At 43.2% G+C, this 16,504-nt stretch overlaps 2 protein-coding genes across 4 annotated transcripts; both read right to left on the bottom strand.

The window, feature by feature from the left end:
* Nucleotides 1-149: 149 nt before the first annotated feature.
* On the bottom strand, nucleotides 150-3,510 carry akr1a1a (aldo-keto reductase family 1, member A1a (aldehyde reductase)). Of its 2 annotated transcripts, none has more exons than XM_028578507.1 (8): nucleotides 3,430-3,510; nucleotides 3,194-3,313; nucleotides 2,522-2,673; nucleotides 2,205-2,400; nucleotides 2,032-2,081; nucleotides 1,647-1,796; nucleotides 1,383-1,546; nucleotides 150-322 (listed from the first exon to the last, which is right to left on the bottom strand). In XM_028578507.1, the coding sequence occupies exons 1-8, from the start codon at nucleotides 3,508-3,510 to the stop codon at nucleotides 261-263; spliced, it is 975 nt and encodes a 324-aa protein (XP_028434308.1). In that variant the 3' UTR covers nucleotides 150-260. The 2 variants fall into 2 exon arrangements, with proteins under 2 accessions (XP_028434308.1, XP_028434307.1); XM_028578506.1 differs by having other exon boundaries at nucleotides 150-326; nucleotides 1,387-1,546.
* A 2,353-nt stretch (nucleotides 3,511-5,863) lies between these two features.
* Nucleotides 5,864-15,257, bottom strand: dnajb5 (DnaJ heat shock protein family (Hsp40) member B5). Of its 2 annotated transcripts, XM_028578306.1 has the most exons (5): nucleotides 14,989-15,257; nucleotides 14,468-14,622; nucleotides 13,314-13,591; nucleotides 11,693-12,348; nucleotides 5,864-7,955 (listed from the first exon to the last, which is right to left on the bottom strand). In XM_028578306.1, the coding sequence occupies exons 3-5, from the start codon at nucleotides 13,522-13,524 to the stop codon at nucleotides 7,722-7,724; spliced, it is 1,101 nt and encodes a 366-aa protein (XP_028434107.1). In that variant the 5' UTR covers nucleotides 13,525-13,591; nucleotides 14,468-14,622; nucleotides 14,989-15,257; the 3' UTR covers nucleotides 5,864-7,721. The 2 variants fall into 2 exon arrangements, with proteins under 2 accessions (XP_028434107.1, XP_028434108.1); XM_028578307.1 differs by lacking the exon at nucleotides 14,468-14,622.
* Between the last annotated feature and the right edge of the window lie 1,247 nt (nucleotides 15,258-16,504).

Genomic DNA, 16,504 nt, shown 5'->3' with positions numbered 1-16,504 from the left:
CTTATACTGACCACATAGTGTCACTCTGGCAGTGGTAGTCGCTTTATTCTTCATCACTACAATCTCACTAAAGAAGTTACTGGGAAACATGATTCAAGCACTTTCTTTTACAAATTAAGTAATTTAAATACTAAATTAATAACCTTCATCCCAAATGGAAAATGCATTTGATCATATTTGAATTCAGTTTAGATATTTGGTTTCTTCAGTGTGTGCGACAGTCAATTTTAAAGACAGTATTGCATTCTTTGTGTGTAGACTCAGTAAGGATCATTGAAGGGGAAATGAGGATGTTCTGCATCTCTCCACACACTCTTGCCATCTCTCTGTTTAAAAAAACAAACAACAAAAAGACAAATTGGTTATGCTCACCTTTATAGCTATACATGAGGGTTTGTATAGAGTAAGGTCTAGACCTTTCTGTTAAGTGTCCTGAGATGTTTATGATTTGACACTATACATATTAATAAAAAATGTCTTTACAACAGAAAACTACAGGAATCAGGAATATGGCCCTGCTTCTTATAGTCCAGCTCTCAGCAGATTCATGGAAATCTAAAACAGGCTGATGTGTCATCTGTGAGTCTACAGCAGTTGAGCGTTAAGTTAATTTTGGATTGAGATAGCTGTCATATACGTATATAAACATACACTCACCTAAAGGATTATTAGGAACACCATACTAATACTGTGTTTGACCCCCTTTTACCTTCAGAACTGCCTTAATTCTTTGTGGCATTGATTCAACAAGTTGCTGGAAGCATTCTTTAGAAATGTTGACCCATATTGATAGGATAGCATCCCCCACACCATTACACCACCACCAGCAGCCTGCCCAGTGGTAACAAGGCATGACCGATCCATGTTCTCATTCTGTTTGCAAATTGTAGCCTAATTTTCCTATTTTTAGTGGAGATGAGTGGTACCCGGTGGGGTCTTCTGCTGGGGTAGCCCATCCGCCTCAAGGTTGGCTTCACAAATGCTTTGCTGCATACCTCGGTTGTAACGAGTGGTTATTTGAGTCAAAGTTGATCTTCTATCAGCTGGAATCAGTCGGCCCATTCTCCTCTGATCTCTAGCATCAACAAGGCATTTTCGCCCCCCAGGATTGCAGCATAATGGATGTTTTTCCTTTTTCAGACCATTCTTTGTAAATCCTAGAAATGGTTGTGGGTGAAAATCCCAGTAACTGAGCAGATTGTGAAATACTCAGACCAGCCATGCCACGCTCAAAGTTGCTTAGATCACCTTTCTTTCCCATTCTGACATTCAGTTTGGAGTTCAGGAGATTGTCTAGACCTGGACCACACCCCTAAATGCATTGAAGCAGCTGCCGTGTGATTGGTTGATTAGATAATTGCATTATACGTACGATCAGTGACTCACCTTGACTGCTGGGACAATGAAGCGCTTGTTGCGGTTGAAGGATTCGATCAGCTTCATGTCGTCTTCTGACAGAGAAAAGTCAAACACCTGCAAGTTCTGCTGGATCCTTGCGGGCGTCACACTTTTAGGAATACACACGACACCCCTCTGAACATGCCACCTACCAGAAGGACACCAAAAATTTAAGCCAAAGCGGTCGGGGCTTTGATCTGATTGTACACCTGAGCTTACAACTTTTACGTTGAGGTCTTGTGTCTTACCTGAGAATGAGCTGGGCAGGTGTTTTCTGGTATCTCTGGGCGATGGCTCCCAGTTGAGGGTCCTGTAGCAGACTTGGTTCATCAGGAGAGGCCCAGGGTCTGTCCCCGCTGCCCAGAGGACTGTAGGCTGTCACACAAACCGCCACGGACCTGAGGCAGAGGTGTATGCACGGATAACTGACACAGTGAGAACAATATTTGATGGAATTGACCTCAAAGAAAATACATTTTGATAATGTCAGGGCTTAACGATAGCAGGCACTTTTACATTTATATAATACTTAATTCAGTACATTGTACGCATTTCCTCCAGGGCAGCATTTTAGGCTCACAAATGGTTTCTTGCTTTAACCCCTTTAATGTGTTACACTTGAGTTATACTTACCGACAGTGAGACAGGAGATCTGTTTGAGACAAATAAGGATGGCATTCCACCTGTGGCACAATGAGACACAATTTGACAGTTTTTAAGCCTATTTCTGACTTGAGACATTCTCTATTGTCAATAAAACCTTATCAAATGTATTCATTTTGGCCTATGAGAAAGCCACATTGTACCTGGTTAACCACAGGTGTGTGTCTGGCCATGCTGATGATGTCATCAATCTGCCTGGCATTGAAGTTGGACAGCCCTATAGCTTTGACCAGACCTTTGTCCACTAGGCTCTCCATGGCTGCCCAAGTATCTCTGTAGTGTGTGTCAGAGTAACAAACACTTCCATCTTCTCGTCGAGGCATCTGCTCCTTCCCCCGCCTAAGACATCCACATACACAGCGGCTGCTTCAGATAATGTTATTACGTCATGTCACACTGATCCACACGATGACAACCACTGGGAGGCAAAATCTGTTAATCATTTTGTGCAGCTGCTCACTGAAAAGCCATGGGCCAGTGCATAAGGTACAGGTCCAAATAGGAGAGACCCAGGTGGGCCAGACTGGTTCTGCACGCTTCCTCAACATCCTCCGGGTCATGTTTGGTGTTCCACAGTTTGGATGTTACAAACACCTCCTCACGACGCAGAGCCTGGAGGGAAAAGGATAATGGGTACAAACAACATTCGCTGTATCAAAACCTGGTAGTTGCTGTATCATGCCTGATAATTCAAGGTAGTTTTGTGTATGTTTGAATCAGAGAGAGTAGAGTTCAGGTGTATCATGAAAATGTTTCAGCAACACTTGCTCGGATATTGATTTTTTTTTTTTTATTATTATGTTATCCGAGGTTTATGAGTAAACAGTGTCACCCAGCATTTGTAGACTCTCAGTCTTAACCCAGAATGTATTTAAATCATGAATCCTCTGTTAATCCTAAACCCAACACTAACTTTATTAATAATTCATATTAATATAAATGAATCTTGTCTACACTTGGTACAGGCTTTAAAATAAAAAAATTAAAACTGTGATAGGGTTGAAAGCACCAGAGCAAGGAAGTACAGTACGGTGCATCTTGAATCGAGATTATTTTGTCAGCTGCTGTTTCCAAGGTCAAGAATGAGCTGTCGAGATCAACATGTGATTCACGCTGAACCCGAGTTCCTTACCTTCCCTGGGCCGAGCCTGGTAGACAGAGCCTCTCCCACCTCCTGTTCATTGCTGTATGCTGCAGCACAGTCAATGTGTCTGTAGCCACAGTCTAAAGCTGCCAGCACTGCCTGCTTCACCTGAGAACACATGGACACATACACAGTTTTAGTTTTTTTTTTTTTTTTTTTTTTTTTAAATCATTTAACAATTTCCAAAAATGTGATCAGCCCAAACAAAGCCTGTTTAGTTCTACCTGTCCTGGGCCGCTCTTCCATGTGCCAAGTCCGACCACGGGCATCCTCTGGCCTGTTGAGAGTGTCACGAAGGCACTCATGTTTCAACCCTGAGAATCTGATGGAGGAAAGACAGACAGAGAAGTGTGTGAGGTGTTCACATGTAGACTCCTATGGGACCGGACCCAGTCATCATGTCCCAATACTTTGTTAATGATTATCACTCACATCTGAATTCATTAACTCCTGCACCACAGCAGGGGTTGTGTGTGTAGGTCTACATGCACTCTAGCCTTTCACAAAGCAGTAGGCATCATACATGTAGATGAAATTCCAGTCACAAAGCAGCAAAAAATACTATTTGGTGGCCTGCTTTTTTTCCTTTCTGTGTTTCGGTTGAAATATAAACCATCTGCGAACCCAGCCTTATTGCCAGAAATAGCTGATACAGGTATATGGCATTAGTCACAGTGTGGTGTTACTGCGGCACATCTCAGAGCCTTTCAATGGTTCACTAATTGTCTGCTATATCCTTACCATGTGACACACACACACACACACACACACACACACACACACACACACACACACACACACACACACACACACACACACACACACACACACACACACACACACACACACACACTGCATTTGTTTCACATGATCATAGTCTCTTAACACAGATCACCTGCCTTGACTGCCTCCTGACCCAGCAGCAGAACAGTGTGTAATTCGCTAGTGCTCCAACACCATACAGAGATTAAACATAAATTAAATGAGAGTCTCTTTATTTTTCATTCCAGACTTTAGTTCCTCCCCGTGATCGCTCTGGTAGACGGAGCAGTGATCAGCTGAGGGTAGTTGTCAGCTGGATTTTAACAGGCTACTGAGATCAAAGTTCACCTTTATTTGTTTATCTGTAACTCAAACTGATGGGAAATGTTCAAACTCCACTCATCAAAATAACACAAAGTTAAACATATATTGCCAATGTTTGATCAGACAATATTCTTCCCTCCTTTTGTTGGTTTCTAAGACCTGATAGCAGATCAGTTAGTTCGTTCAGATGCACATCATTTCAGTTTTGAGTCTTATTGATCTTATTCTGGATATTAATGTTTATTCATATCCCTGTATGCATGATCATAACAATATCCAGGTTTATGATCATATTCATTCCTCAACATGTCAGTCACTCATTTTTGTAGTAGCATTGGTGGAAGAAGTACTCAGATACTTTATTGAAATAATCTTGCCAATACAATTTAAAAACCTACAGAAAAAAATTAAGTTTATGTGTCAAAAGTAAAAGGACTTGTTCTGCAGAAAAATGGCCCTTATGTGACTGAAATATGTTATATGTGACATTACGTATTAGATTTAATACAGATGCATCCAGGTGTAAGCAGCATTTTTCTGTTGTAGCTGGTCGAGGTGGAGCTTGTTTTAAATAGAGACTTGTTGCTTAAATAGTGTTAATACAGTTCACTTGTTTGGTCCACTGGTTCCCAAGCCCTGGGGGCCCCCTCTCAAGGGCCACAGGATACATCTGAGGAGTTTTGAGATTATTTATGAGGAAGGAAAGATGAAAAACAAAGGACTTCTCTCTAATGAAATATTATTATATATTATTTAAATGAAACCATTTTAGAAGTTTAAAAGGGAAAATCTCTCTTTGGTGTGTAGTGGAAGTCTCCTTTGCAGCAGGGGTAAAGGTCTGAGAGTTTAGTAACGTGAAACAAATAAGACAGTAGGAGACTAAACCACTGTTAGGTTTTTGTATTTTATTAAAAATATATTTGCAAATATAGGAGCAACATGATTTCACGAAGGGCACAGCAAATGAATGAACAAGAACACTAGGCTTATATGCAGCTTCAGAGTGACAGCACACACGCACTTGGCTTATTATGACACTACAATTTTTACAGGCAATCTGATACACATGAAGACAATCGAAAAACACAAGCAACATCTCGGAGCCATTTCGCCTCCTCCTCCCTGTACGACTTTCACCCCCCCCAGTTACATCTCAAACTGGCATGGGAAAACTAGAGATAGTTTTAGGGTGACCTTGTAGCCCCTATCTGTTCAGACAGACAGTGCTCACATTATGTTCCAAACTTTGTGAATCAGATTTCTACATGTGGAAATGAGATAAACTCCCTTTCAGCATTTGTGAGAGAATTAAAGTAGAAAAAACATAAAAATATAATTTTATGTATTTATGATTAAATGCAATTTCGCCATTACAGGTGGAACTGCTAAATTAGGGTTAGCTATTTTCTAATAGTATTCTAATAGCACATTAAGCTTCAATCTCAATATTATCTATAGCTGTATAGTATACAAACATACTCCTTAAGGTGAACATTTTTAGGTGCACAGGCACATAGCACCAACGTCACACTCAGGTCATTCTTGAAAGAGAAACTCAAATGACACACACCATTAAGTTCACACATTTGGTTTATTTGTTGCAATTATGAATAGATCATAAATATTTTAAAATGCACAAAAGCAGTTACAGTCTTTCGGCAGCAGCCCTTGTGCATTCTGGTTGTAGCCATAGTCCAGCGTTCCCGGAGGCTCTGAGAGTCATTCAAGTCTCTCCCATCATCACCTTAAAGTTTCGTCAGTATCTTTTATGACATAAAAGTGCATTTATCAACATGTTGAATTCAAACATTTTGCCATACATGAGATATATATGACCTACTAGTGTTGGCCGCATAAACCATTCTCACACATACATCTTATCATTGCTGTAAACTACAGTAGGAAGAGCTGAAGAGAGCTCCCTGCAGCTGAGACAGAGAACGGCTGCTGCAATATTACAAAACCTGTTTCCAAACAGGGTTTTCTACTCAAAAAAACAGACGTAAAATTGGATGTGCACGTGTTACAGAGGACAGAAGCAATTATCAAATCACAAATTGAAACAAAAAAGTAGACACCAAGGGGGTCTATTTTTGACACTGCTCACAGTAGCACCGAGACATGGCCTTCAAATGGCACAAGAGAAAGCAGAATATACACAACAAAGCTGGATTTCCCTGAGAAAATCTCTATTTACTGTGGACTTCCGATTAATTTCATGCTTTTATTTCTCCGGGAAATCCAACATGTACTTGTACGGCACTTTACAGGGATGCACTGGCAAAATTCAGCAGTTTTGTATCAAATCCCTCCCCTAAAAATGTCCTTGCTCACATACAGTACAATATGGTGATTGACATTACATTGCTTACTTACCTGTTTTCCAAGATCACTAGCTTCCAATGGCAATGTCTAACACGGCATAGTGCATCATCTGTTGTGCCCCTAACATGGCTGGTTGTGTTTATTACAGTGTGACCTGTGTGTGAGTGTTCACATATGTGGCTAAGGCACCGAAATGTCCCTCAGATAGCGAGCCAGGCTATTCAGTTCAGAAGGGAAAGCACCCATATCATGTGCAGATTGTATTATCCAAGCTTACACTGCTGTTATTGTACGTGATTGTCATTCCAAGATTTCCAATGCAGCTGAGATACGCTAATACTGTTTGAAGTAACACAGGACTTTAAGTGCGTGCTGGCATTGCACTCAGTACATCAATACAACTGATTTTAGGGGAGACAGATCTTACTAAATGGTCTACAGACTTCAAGCACAATGCTTTATATACTATAAGACTATAGACTATAAGCATAAGAAAAGCAGGTGGCAGTTGGGGGCGGGGGGGGGCTGGGGGTTATGTTAAAACCGGGGGTTTGCACTGAACATACTGAAGCTGCTGGTACACTCAAGGTAAAAATAAATAATCATATTTGAAACTTTCTTTGGAAAGGAAAATCCTGGAAAAAAAAAAAATATTTAAAAAAATATCTCACGATTCATCCTATCACAAAAAGACAAGGATCAGAGAGTTGGACAGCATATAAAACCACTGATGAATCCGTATAAAACAGAGTTAAGAAAAGGACCAGTATAAGCCACAATTGTGCTGAATCCATCCTCAGCACTGCTCCGCTACTCAGGTGTCTGTGTGTGTGTGTGTGTGTGTGTGTGTGTGTGTGTGTGTGTGTGTGTGCGCTTGGGCCAAAAACAAAACAAACTGCCATTTGTCTAGGCATTCTTCCTTCATCCTCCCACTGTAAAGTCCTTACAAACAACAGTGTCTGTTCAATGCTGCGTGCATTAACTCAGGACATGAAGACTGGAAGTGGGAAGGGAAACTACAATGAAGGTATTAACGGTTGGTTTTCTCAATCTGGGCCATTTAGTCTGGAGTGTGTGGTGGTGGAAGGGTTGAAGGTGAGACTTCCTATGACTGGGGGAGGTGTTGTCTGATAATCTCTCTGGACTGAGGGGGAATCCTGTCGGGAAAACGGACAGAAAACTCGACGATAAGGTCACCGCGTTGTGACGGGTTCTTGGGAAAAGGCAGGCCTTCCCCTCTGAGTCGCTTCACCGTCCCTGGCTTGATGATGTCATGAAAGGGGAGCGAGATGATGCGGTTTTCCAGTGTGGGAATGCTAACTGTGCAGCCACACAACGCCTGAAGGGGAGAAGAGAGGAGATTGAGAGGGTTAATATCTTTAGTAGGAATGAAATGCCAAAGCCATGAATATCTCAATGACTTCATGTTTCCATGATCTAAAAACTTTAGTTTATCTTCTCTCAGTACGTCTTCCAAACAAGTCAAACTTCCCAGCGTTATCTGTGTGTGTTCATTGCGTATGTATGTGTGAGAGCAAAAGTAGGCCTTACTGACAAATCGTTTTAGTATCAACTGCAGCACTGTGGGGTCTACAGAACAGCATTTGGAACAGGAGCATTTGGAAAACATGACTTGGCAGTGGAAAAGTTTTCCGGTCTTTGTGGCTGTGTGTAGGTGGAAGGGGTGTGTGTGTGTCAGTGTTGGAGGGGCTACACATTGCATAGGGGACTAATTTTAGCAACGGTCTCATAGCCGGGGCTAATGAAGTGCAGGAATCGGCTGAGCTCGTAAATAGTTGGAGGGCTTGTCAGATGGGCTGGCAGGACGAGGGGAGAGAACGCACTCACACACCCACACACACCCACACCCACACCCACACCCACACACACACACACACACACACACACACACACACACTAAGCCTCACCTCCTTATCACAATGCCAAATGAATCCAGTCAGAGCGTAGAGAGGGCTAAACTAAACATAAAGACCTGTGGTTATCACGACTTCACAGACTTTCCAGTGAGCATCACTCACCAGATTTGCACTGAATAAAAATAACTATTTAAATCCACAACTCTGTGAATGAACATCTTGATTAATAAAAATGTTTTCTTATATAATGCATTTTCTAAACAAAATCAGGTCAGCGAATAAATACCATAAAGGTGTGGAAATAATAAGATGAAGAGCCATTGTGGATGACCTATAATTCACTAGGATTGAAAGGGTTTAGAAATGAGAGAAAAATAGAATCATAATTTAAAATTACCCAGGGGACATTAAAAGGTCCAAAAAATTTTTTACGTATTTTAAAGAATGATAGTGGGACATCTTGTTCTTTGAAGGGTTTGGGACACTGACCATATGGTTTTGACGTAGCTGTTGAAATTTATGATTTGATTTGAAACACAAGGTGTTTTTAGTTTTACAACTATTTGTATTGAACACATAGACGAAAAGTCAGGGCATTATTACAATTCCTCCTGAGGGGAACATGAATCTGTGTAACAAATTTCCTGGCAATACATCCAAATCTGAATCTTCATTGAGCTATATTCTATTTGTGGCAACCATTTTGATGGAAAGCATTAGTAGTTCAACTTGCCCTCTCAACTCTTAATCTCAAATCTTAACACCAATCATCTCGAGGTAACCAGCCCCTCATGATGTAATAGTGATTTTGCATGCATTGGCACATGCTTAACCTCTAACACCCAGTCCATGTCATTACGTGGCCAATCTTGTATTAAGACTGCTGAAGAATTTTTTTCTTGTCTCGTCTAGTGTTTTTTTTAGTGGAATGGACATGTGGACAGTTGAAATCCGGTCAAGCAGAGCAGCTGCTTCAGAGGACAGACGGAGTTTTCCAGCCATGACATCAGCCTCCTTTAACCCGCGACATACATTAGGATGTGATTTAGCCTATGACTGTGATAGACACTAGTGCTTATCCTCTTATTATGAACAATACCATTCACTAAAACAAGTCTTACACACAGAGACAGGTTGCCATGACACTACCAGCTGATCTGAGGGCCCGCTGAATGCATAAGCCTTAGCTCAGACAACATAGCTCTAGAGTTTGACACAAACACATACACTTTGATTTTGCTATGTTTGTGAGAATGATCTGTAGATTTATTCCCGAGGGCCATATCCTAACGTTGTCCCAGCAGTTATCAGTGATCAGCTTTTTTGCTGAAAGGACCAGTTAAAAGTGTCCTCATAATCAAATAGTCCTCACAAGACTGTGGTATATAAACAGTATACATGCGTTTCTAATTGATATCAGAAGTGTAGCTGTAAAAAGCTGTCCACTTTGCCTTTAGAACCCAACAGCTACAGTTAGCACCTACGTGTGTTTGGACGTGGTTTTTGCTGCTCAGCTGAGTGCAGTGGCGACAGGAGCTCGAAAAAGCACCGCCACAGACGATAGCGGCACACTGCAGAGGCATCGTTAACGCCAGAAAGAGCCAGACGATAGAGCCAGTTATAGGTCGGTTTCAGGGAAATCCGTGTCTTCACTGTGACTGCTGTCACAGTGAAGACATCGCAGGGCTGGAAGTTTCCTCTAGCAGAGTCTCCCAGGAGTTTATAGCTTGGTCAAACGAGCGTGGCGGCACTAAATGAAACTGCTCATAGGGGCATGCTTCAGGCAGTAAACTAAATTCAGCAACCAATTAGCAGGGGAATCATACAGCAGTCAAAATAAGATAAACTATTAACTATATCGGCTTTCTCTTCTGTTTCTGTACAACAGAATGCACAGAATGTTTGCTAGGTTATATTATCTTCTGGTGCATTGCATAACATTTGTAACATTATATGTAGCAGGTTGTCTGGTGTGCAGCATGTAGCTGGTGCTGTGTTTTCACTGCAGCATTTAGCATCACATCCTCAGGGAAGCAGAGCAGAGTGGAGCAGTGGAATATGAGCTCTTATTTGCTTTGGATACTGAATCATCTGACCCACTTTCATAATATTCCCCGGATACCCCCCCCACCATCGACATTTCCCCTTCTATCCCCCATACCGTCTTTAGCTGCATCAGACTTAAGTCTCTTATCTGGCTGCCATAAGAGTGGGAGACTTAGCTGCGGGAGTTCTGCAGTGCAAACTCAATCATTGTGCAGGTTTGATCAAGTACCATCTCCTGCCTAATGTGACTCCAATGTGCTCTCATTAACGTTGCTGTCTTCATAGATGGGCTGTGTGCAGGCGCCCTTGTTTACCGGCGAATTACTTCTGTAGAGCTGGTGCTGCTTTTAGAGAGAAACTGTTTAAAATGGGCTTGAGTGGAGTTCAAACAACTCCCCTGACATCTCTTTGAGAACACCTGTCGATAAGCCAACCATGTGGTGCGCAGGCCAGTGAGTGGCAGTGCTATTAGAAACATTGAGGCTTGTGTAATTCACAGACAGAGCAGAGCTGTGCTGGACCCGTTGCCCTCATAGGAGCGGCTAATTAAATGTCCTGCCAGTCACAGTAATAGCAGCCTGGATTGTCACCACTGTCACACTACAATCAATCTTTAACCAAGTGTGTGCAAACACGCTAGAAGATACAAGAGAGTGTGCATGTTTATTCCTGTGTGTCATTTAATGTGTGCCTGCTTGCATGTGTGTTTATGAATATGTATGCATACAGCAGTGCAGAAGAAGTGAGGACGATGGCTCTACGCCGGTCACACAAGGACACCACATTCCCGCTGCTTCTCTCACACTGCAGTGACAGAGACTCTGCTGTACACTGATCCTGCCCTGCAGCAAATTAAAAAATTACAGTCACACATCTCCATCTCATCCACCGTTTACCCAGGTACCCAGGACAAAAATCATACGACGAAAAGGAGTTGAAAAAAAAAAAGTGTGCCATTTTTGGATATTCATCCAAGCCTTTGCAGCTCCATGAATGCATTCATTTTCTGCCCGGTTTGCTCCACTGGGAATCAAACTCCCAACCTCAGCAGCATCTACTCATCTACATGCAGAACCGTGACAAGGAGAGAGGACAAGATAGACAGATAGCAAGACCGAAGAGAGAGAGGTTAGATGAAAAGGGACAGACGCACCTCTTTTAGACTGATCTTGCAGTTAAAAATGATATTGGAACCATCTCTCTTGAAGTGGACGTGCCCTTTGTCTTTAAGCACAAAGGCTATATCGGCAGGAATGTTCTCAGGGGTCTCGTCCCCCTCCTTCGGGAAGGTGATTTTGGTCCCCTCCTTCCAGCCCTTCTTGATGATAATGTTAAGGATCTTGTCCTCTGTCCTCATGCTGCGCCCATCCGGGTTCAGCCTGCGGCGGGTGATCTTCATGCGCTTGGTGCAGCCGTGGAAGATCTCTTCCAGCGAGACCTTCAACTCATGGACCACTGGAGGGTCCTGGTGCTTTCGCGCGGTCCCCAGGCGCTCTGACGGCACCCCCCTCCTTCTGCGGCCCTCCCCTGGGAAGCCGTTGTTCATCCCCCCTGGAAAGCCGAACTGTCTCCCGATATGAGCAAAGGGGTCATCCTCGTCCATGTCCATGTCCTGCTCTGCGTCATGGTCGTTGTGAAAGGAGAACCCGTTAGAGCGGCTGTGGCTGCGGTTGGAGCCAAAAAACATGTCGAAGGGGTTGGAGCCGCCAAAGAAGGAGGCAAAGGTGGCGTGTGGGTCTCCGTGGAAGGTGTAGTGGTACGTTGAGCTGCCAGGAGCACCTGAAGAGCTGCTGCCTCCTGTCCTCAAACCTGAGAGAGAAAAGAGAGAGAAGAATGTGAGACCTCACACGCAAATGCACACTCAAACGTCCTCCGTGCTGAAAAAACACACAGCAATACAAACTGAGATACCAGACACAGGACAATGTTCAGAATAAAAACTGTGTGTGGGTAACAGCACAGAGGAGAGCACAGCCCACGTGGTCGGAAAAAATCTTACAGCATCACTGATCTTCCAACAGCGCTGGTGGTGGAGGAACTCATAAAATACCAGGTCACTCTGTCCAACACGCTCACACAAATACACACTCTAACCCACACTTTTTCAACGGAGACACATGCACAAAACACCCACAAATGCAAACTACAGCAGCCGCAGCTATTCCTATCTCAACCACGTAATGATCTTAAGCCATCTGTCTGTCAGCTAACACACACACACACACACACACACACACACACACACACACACACACACACACACACACACACACACACACACACACACACACACACACACACACACACACACACACACTACACTGGCAGCTGAGGTAGACTATAAAGTATTAGAGCTACTAAGTGATGTTGAAACTAAAGATAACAATAGACAAACACACACATTTCTGCACATACATACACACAATAAACATAGAAGAGACAGTATTATTACTTCAGTGACTGAAGACCACCAAAGCCCTCCACTGTGATATTAGATGCTGTTCCTGAGCTATTTTTTAATAACAACTTAATACATAATAACGCCTGTTTAACAAGGCCTCACTGACAGAGCGCTGGATCCTGCTCTGCCTGCACTCTCTGACCGCTTTCACTCAATGATCCTAGACAGACAGACAGACAGACAGACAGACAGACACAGACAGACAGACAGACAGACAGACAGACAGACAGACAGACAGACAGACACAGACAGACACAGACACAGACAGACAGACAGACAGGATCAAAGTCAGACATGAACCTCCCCTCCTCACCTTCCTCTCCTAGCTGATCATAGACGACCCTCTTCTTGGGGTCGCTGAGTACCTCATAGGCCTCTGCGATCTCTTTGAACTTCTCCTCGGCGTTGGCATCCTTGTTCTTGTCAGGGTGGAAGCGCAGTGCCATGCGCCGGTAGGCCTTCTTGATCTCCTCCTCGTTGGAGCCCTTGGGGATTCCCAGGGTCTTGTAGTAGTCCTTCCCCATATCTGCACACACGCATACACTCTCGGGATTGGGACCCCCCCTCTTCAGCTCAGGCCGTGGTCAGTCACTGGTGAGAGATATACGAGGTTACTGTTAGTCTCATAACACTCCTCCCAGGCTGATGCTGGACAGACCAACAGACTATATATATATGTGTCCTGGCAGAGGTGCAGAGTGCACTCAAAAGCTCTCCTTTAGGACTTTACTGTGAAATCTATTTAGTGATAGTTGGAAATGGGAACACTGAGTGCTGGTTTTACTAGCTGTTGCTATGGGGATGTGCTTGCTGTGCTGATGTAGAGTCAGGTGGAGTGCAGAGGAATCCCCGTCATCTGCTTAGTGGCTTCTCCCTCTCAGCTCAGCTCAGCCCGGCTGGTATTTAGACAATGCACTTATTTTGAAATGTGATTTTGCACAATAGGCCTACATACAATTGACTTGGCTATTTGCTGATCCTACACATGATCTGCCGCCAGATCTGCGGTGTTTAACCTGCTGGAGACACACAACCTGTCAGACAGCACAAACCTCTTCACTGAGACACTGCTGTAGCCTACCTCTGAACAGGACACAGCTGATCCTGTATGACCAGTCCAAGAGAGAACAAAAGTCGACGAAAAAAAAACCCGTTACATCTAACGTTATGACATTATGATAAGGCTATAATAATCTCTTTCAGACAAAGAGTTACCGTTTCGCTATTAGGTAGTAGGCTACAGTCCAAAATCTTAAAACCCGACAATTTACACCAATTTATACCATCATTTACACCAACTATTGGGTTATAGGCTACCGAATGATAAATCCGAGATAGGCTATTTCCCATATTAACCCATACAATGAATAGCAGGTTATAAAGACAAAGATAAGGGGATGCGCGAATGTATAGGAAGATAATGAAAAGAAAAGAAAAGAAAATGAAATGAAATAAAGAAAAACCTACCAGAATGCTCAGCAATAAATTAAGAATATCACATCAACAGGGTCCGGTCCGCGATTCAATCTCTTTCTTTTCTTCAGCCCTGTTATGTGCCTGCCGCCCCGGCACTGCTGGGTCCTTATAAATTGACGTCAGAAACGTCGGGAGGATCACAGGCTCTGAAATAACCGGTGACCAAACACTGAGGTGCATCATGACGTTTCAATGGAAAACCTCGGACAACTTCCAGCCTGCCATAAAACCTACATCCATCACATAACCACAACTAGGCTATAAGAAGGACAAAAAGTTCATACATTGTGGTTCATTCATAAATATGCATACATAAATCATAATTCACTTATTAATCGAGGCTGTGATGTGAGGTAGCCTAACAGACTAGTCATGGTCGGGAAATTTGTCTACTCCCCCATCCATGATCTCCCCCGGTCCGACCTGTGCGGTGTAAAATCTACATCTATAGATGTAGGCAGTTTTCGCCTAAAAAAAAAAAAAAAAAAAAAAAGAGATTTGTGTTTCCTTACCGAGCCCGCTGCCTTGTGTCCGATATTACTGGTCCTGTCTGTGTCTAAAAAATCCGTTTGCAGTCTGGAGAGCAAACCCTGCCCTCTCAACCAGCAGGGCTCTTTGTTCAACGTCTGCTCACGAAGACTCTGGCTTAAGTTACATTTAGGGTGAAGTTTGATTTAAGAATTTGAATTAGAAACAGAGCAGTGGCTGTGCTTTAGGCTACTTGTCTCCTCTCGTAAGATTGATCGGTCTGAGCAGCAGGCATGTCGGAGGCTGGGGTTCACTGTGCAGGGAAACAGAGTCATATTTGGAGAGAGAGAGCAAGAGAGAGAGAGAGAGAGAGAGAGAGAGAGAGAGAGAGAGAGAGTCCCGATAGTTGACAGAAAACAATCACCTGATAAAAAAATTGGTGCGTGATCGTGTAGTCGTGTCTGGGTTGAGTTGGTATTACACTACTGAGTCACTTGATGACACACGCATTTTGATCTTCTGTTTTTGTAAAGACTCACGGTGTATGTATTACTTCCCCCAACACCAAACCTTAAACTGAAACCCAACTTTAACCCTTTCTTTAACTCTAAACTTTCACAGTCCCCCAAAAATAACCCAGCATGCCCTTGATTCAAGTCTCGACCTTATACAAGCCCTCCCCCCAACTGAACAGTAATCCCACGATCAAACCCAGGGATGCTGTGAGATACTCTGGCACTGACAACATCCTTCCCTAACTCTAAACCTTCAAATTGACATCATTAACCCATTTCCAGGATCCACCTTAAGACCTTATCTTGTTTACTGATATTACTTATTTAGTAGTGCTTATTCCCAAATAAATATTCAATTACATTGTAAGAAACCAGGCTGAAGCTATGGGACCCTGAGGCAGTTGGTAATGCAGCCTTGATCCGCCCCTAATTTACACCTCAACCTCTTTATCTGTCCCACAATCGAGATATAAACCAAAATTAACTTCTTCAAAAGGTCCTCTAAGTTTTTCTCATCATTCATTGTAGGGATATTTAGTTCTTGCAACAAACTAAATGCACATTATATCCTGAAGGGTAAACATTGACTTTACCACTCTTGTCAGTCCAGAGCAGACTAACAAGCAGAAATCACACTTAGTACACCACCGGAGGAGGTCTGAGTCATCATTAATGACTTTTATCAATAAGTAGGTACCCTTAGCGGGCGAAGCGCTTTGTGCTTTGCTGGGTTAATGCGAGAGAGAGCGAGAGAAAGAAAGAAAAAAGACTCATTTAAGCTTGAGTCATCACTCCCCACCGGGACTGGCGAGGAGGTGCTAGAAAAGTGGGTGTCTCAATCGGAGGAGCCTGTCTGACACACACAAATACACACTTGCTCTCACACATATGAATGTAGGCCTACTCACACACACTAAACATTCAAAACAATGCAAGAGCACATAGAGAGACATTCCTGTGTGTCCAGCTGAGTGTGTGTTTTGGCAGCAGGGAGGGAATTCAGGCCAGTGCAGCTGTCCCAACTGAGCAACTGGTCATGCAGGGC

This window comes from Perca flavescens, chromosome 5, assembly GCF_004354835.1.
Source record: "Perca flavescens isolate YP-PL-M2 chromosome 5, PFLA_1.0, whole genome shotgun sequence".
In the NCBI taxonomy this organism is placed as follows: Eukaryota; Metazoa; Chordata; class Actinopteri; order Perciformes; family Percidae; genus Perca; species Perca flavescens.
This window is presented reverse-complemented; position numbering and strand designations above follow the sequence as displayed.

Coding starts and splice junctions, on each gene's coding strand:
- akr1a1a (XM_028578507.1), bottom strand. CDS start 3,510: ATGAGTGCCTTCGTGACACTCTCAACAGGCCAGAGGATGCCCGTGGTC. Junction 3,314..3,429: donor GGAAGAGCGGCCCAGGACAG/GTAGAACTAAAC, acceptor ATGTGTTCTCAG/GTGAAGCAGGCAGTGCTGGC. Junction 323..1,382: donor TGTCCCAGCAGTCAAGGTGA/GTCACTGATCGT, acceptor TTAAACAGAGAG/ATGGCAAGAGTGTGTGGAGA.
- dnajb5 (XM_028578306.1), bottom strand. CDS start 13,524: ATGGGGAAGGACTACTACAAGACCCTGGGAATCCCCAAGGGCTCCAAC. Junction 12,349..13,313: donor TGATCAGCTAGGAGAGGAAG/GTGAGGAGGGGA, acceptor TTTCTCTCTCAG/GTTTGAGGACAGGAGGCAGC. Junction 7,956..11,692: donor GCAAGATCAGTCTAAAAGAG/GTGCGTCTGTCC, acceptor TCTCCCCTTCAG/GCGTTGTGTGGCTGCACAGT.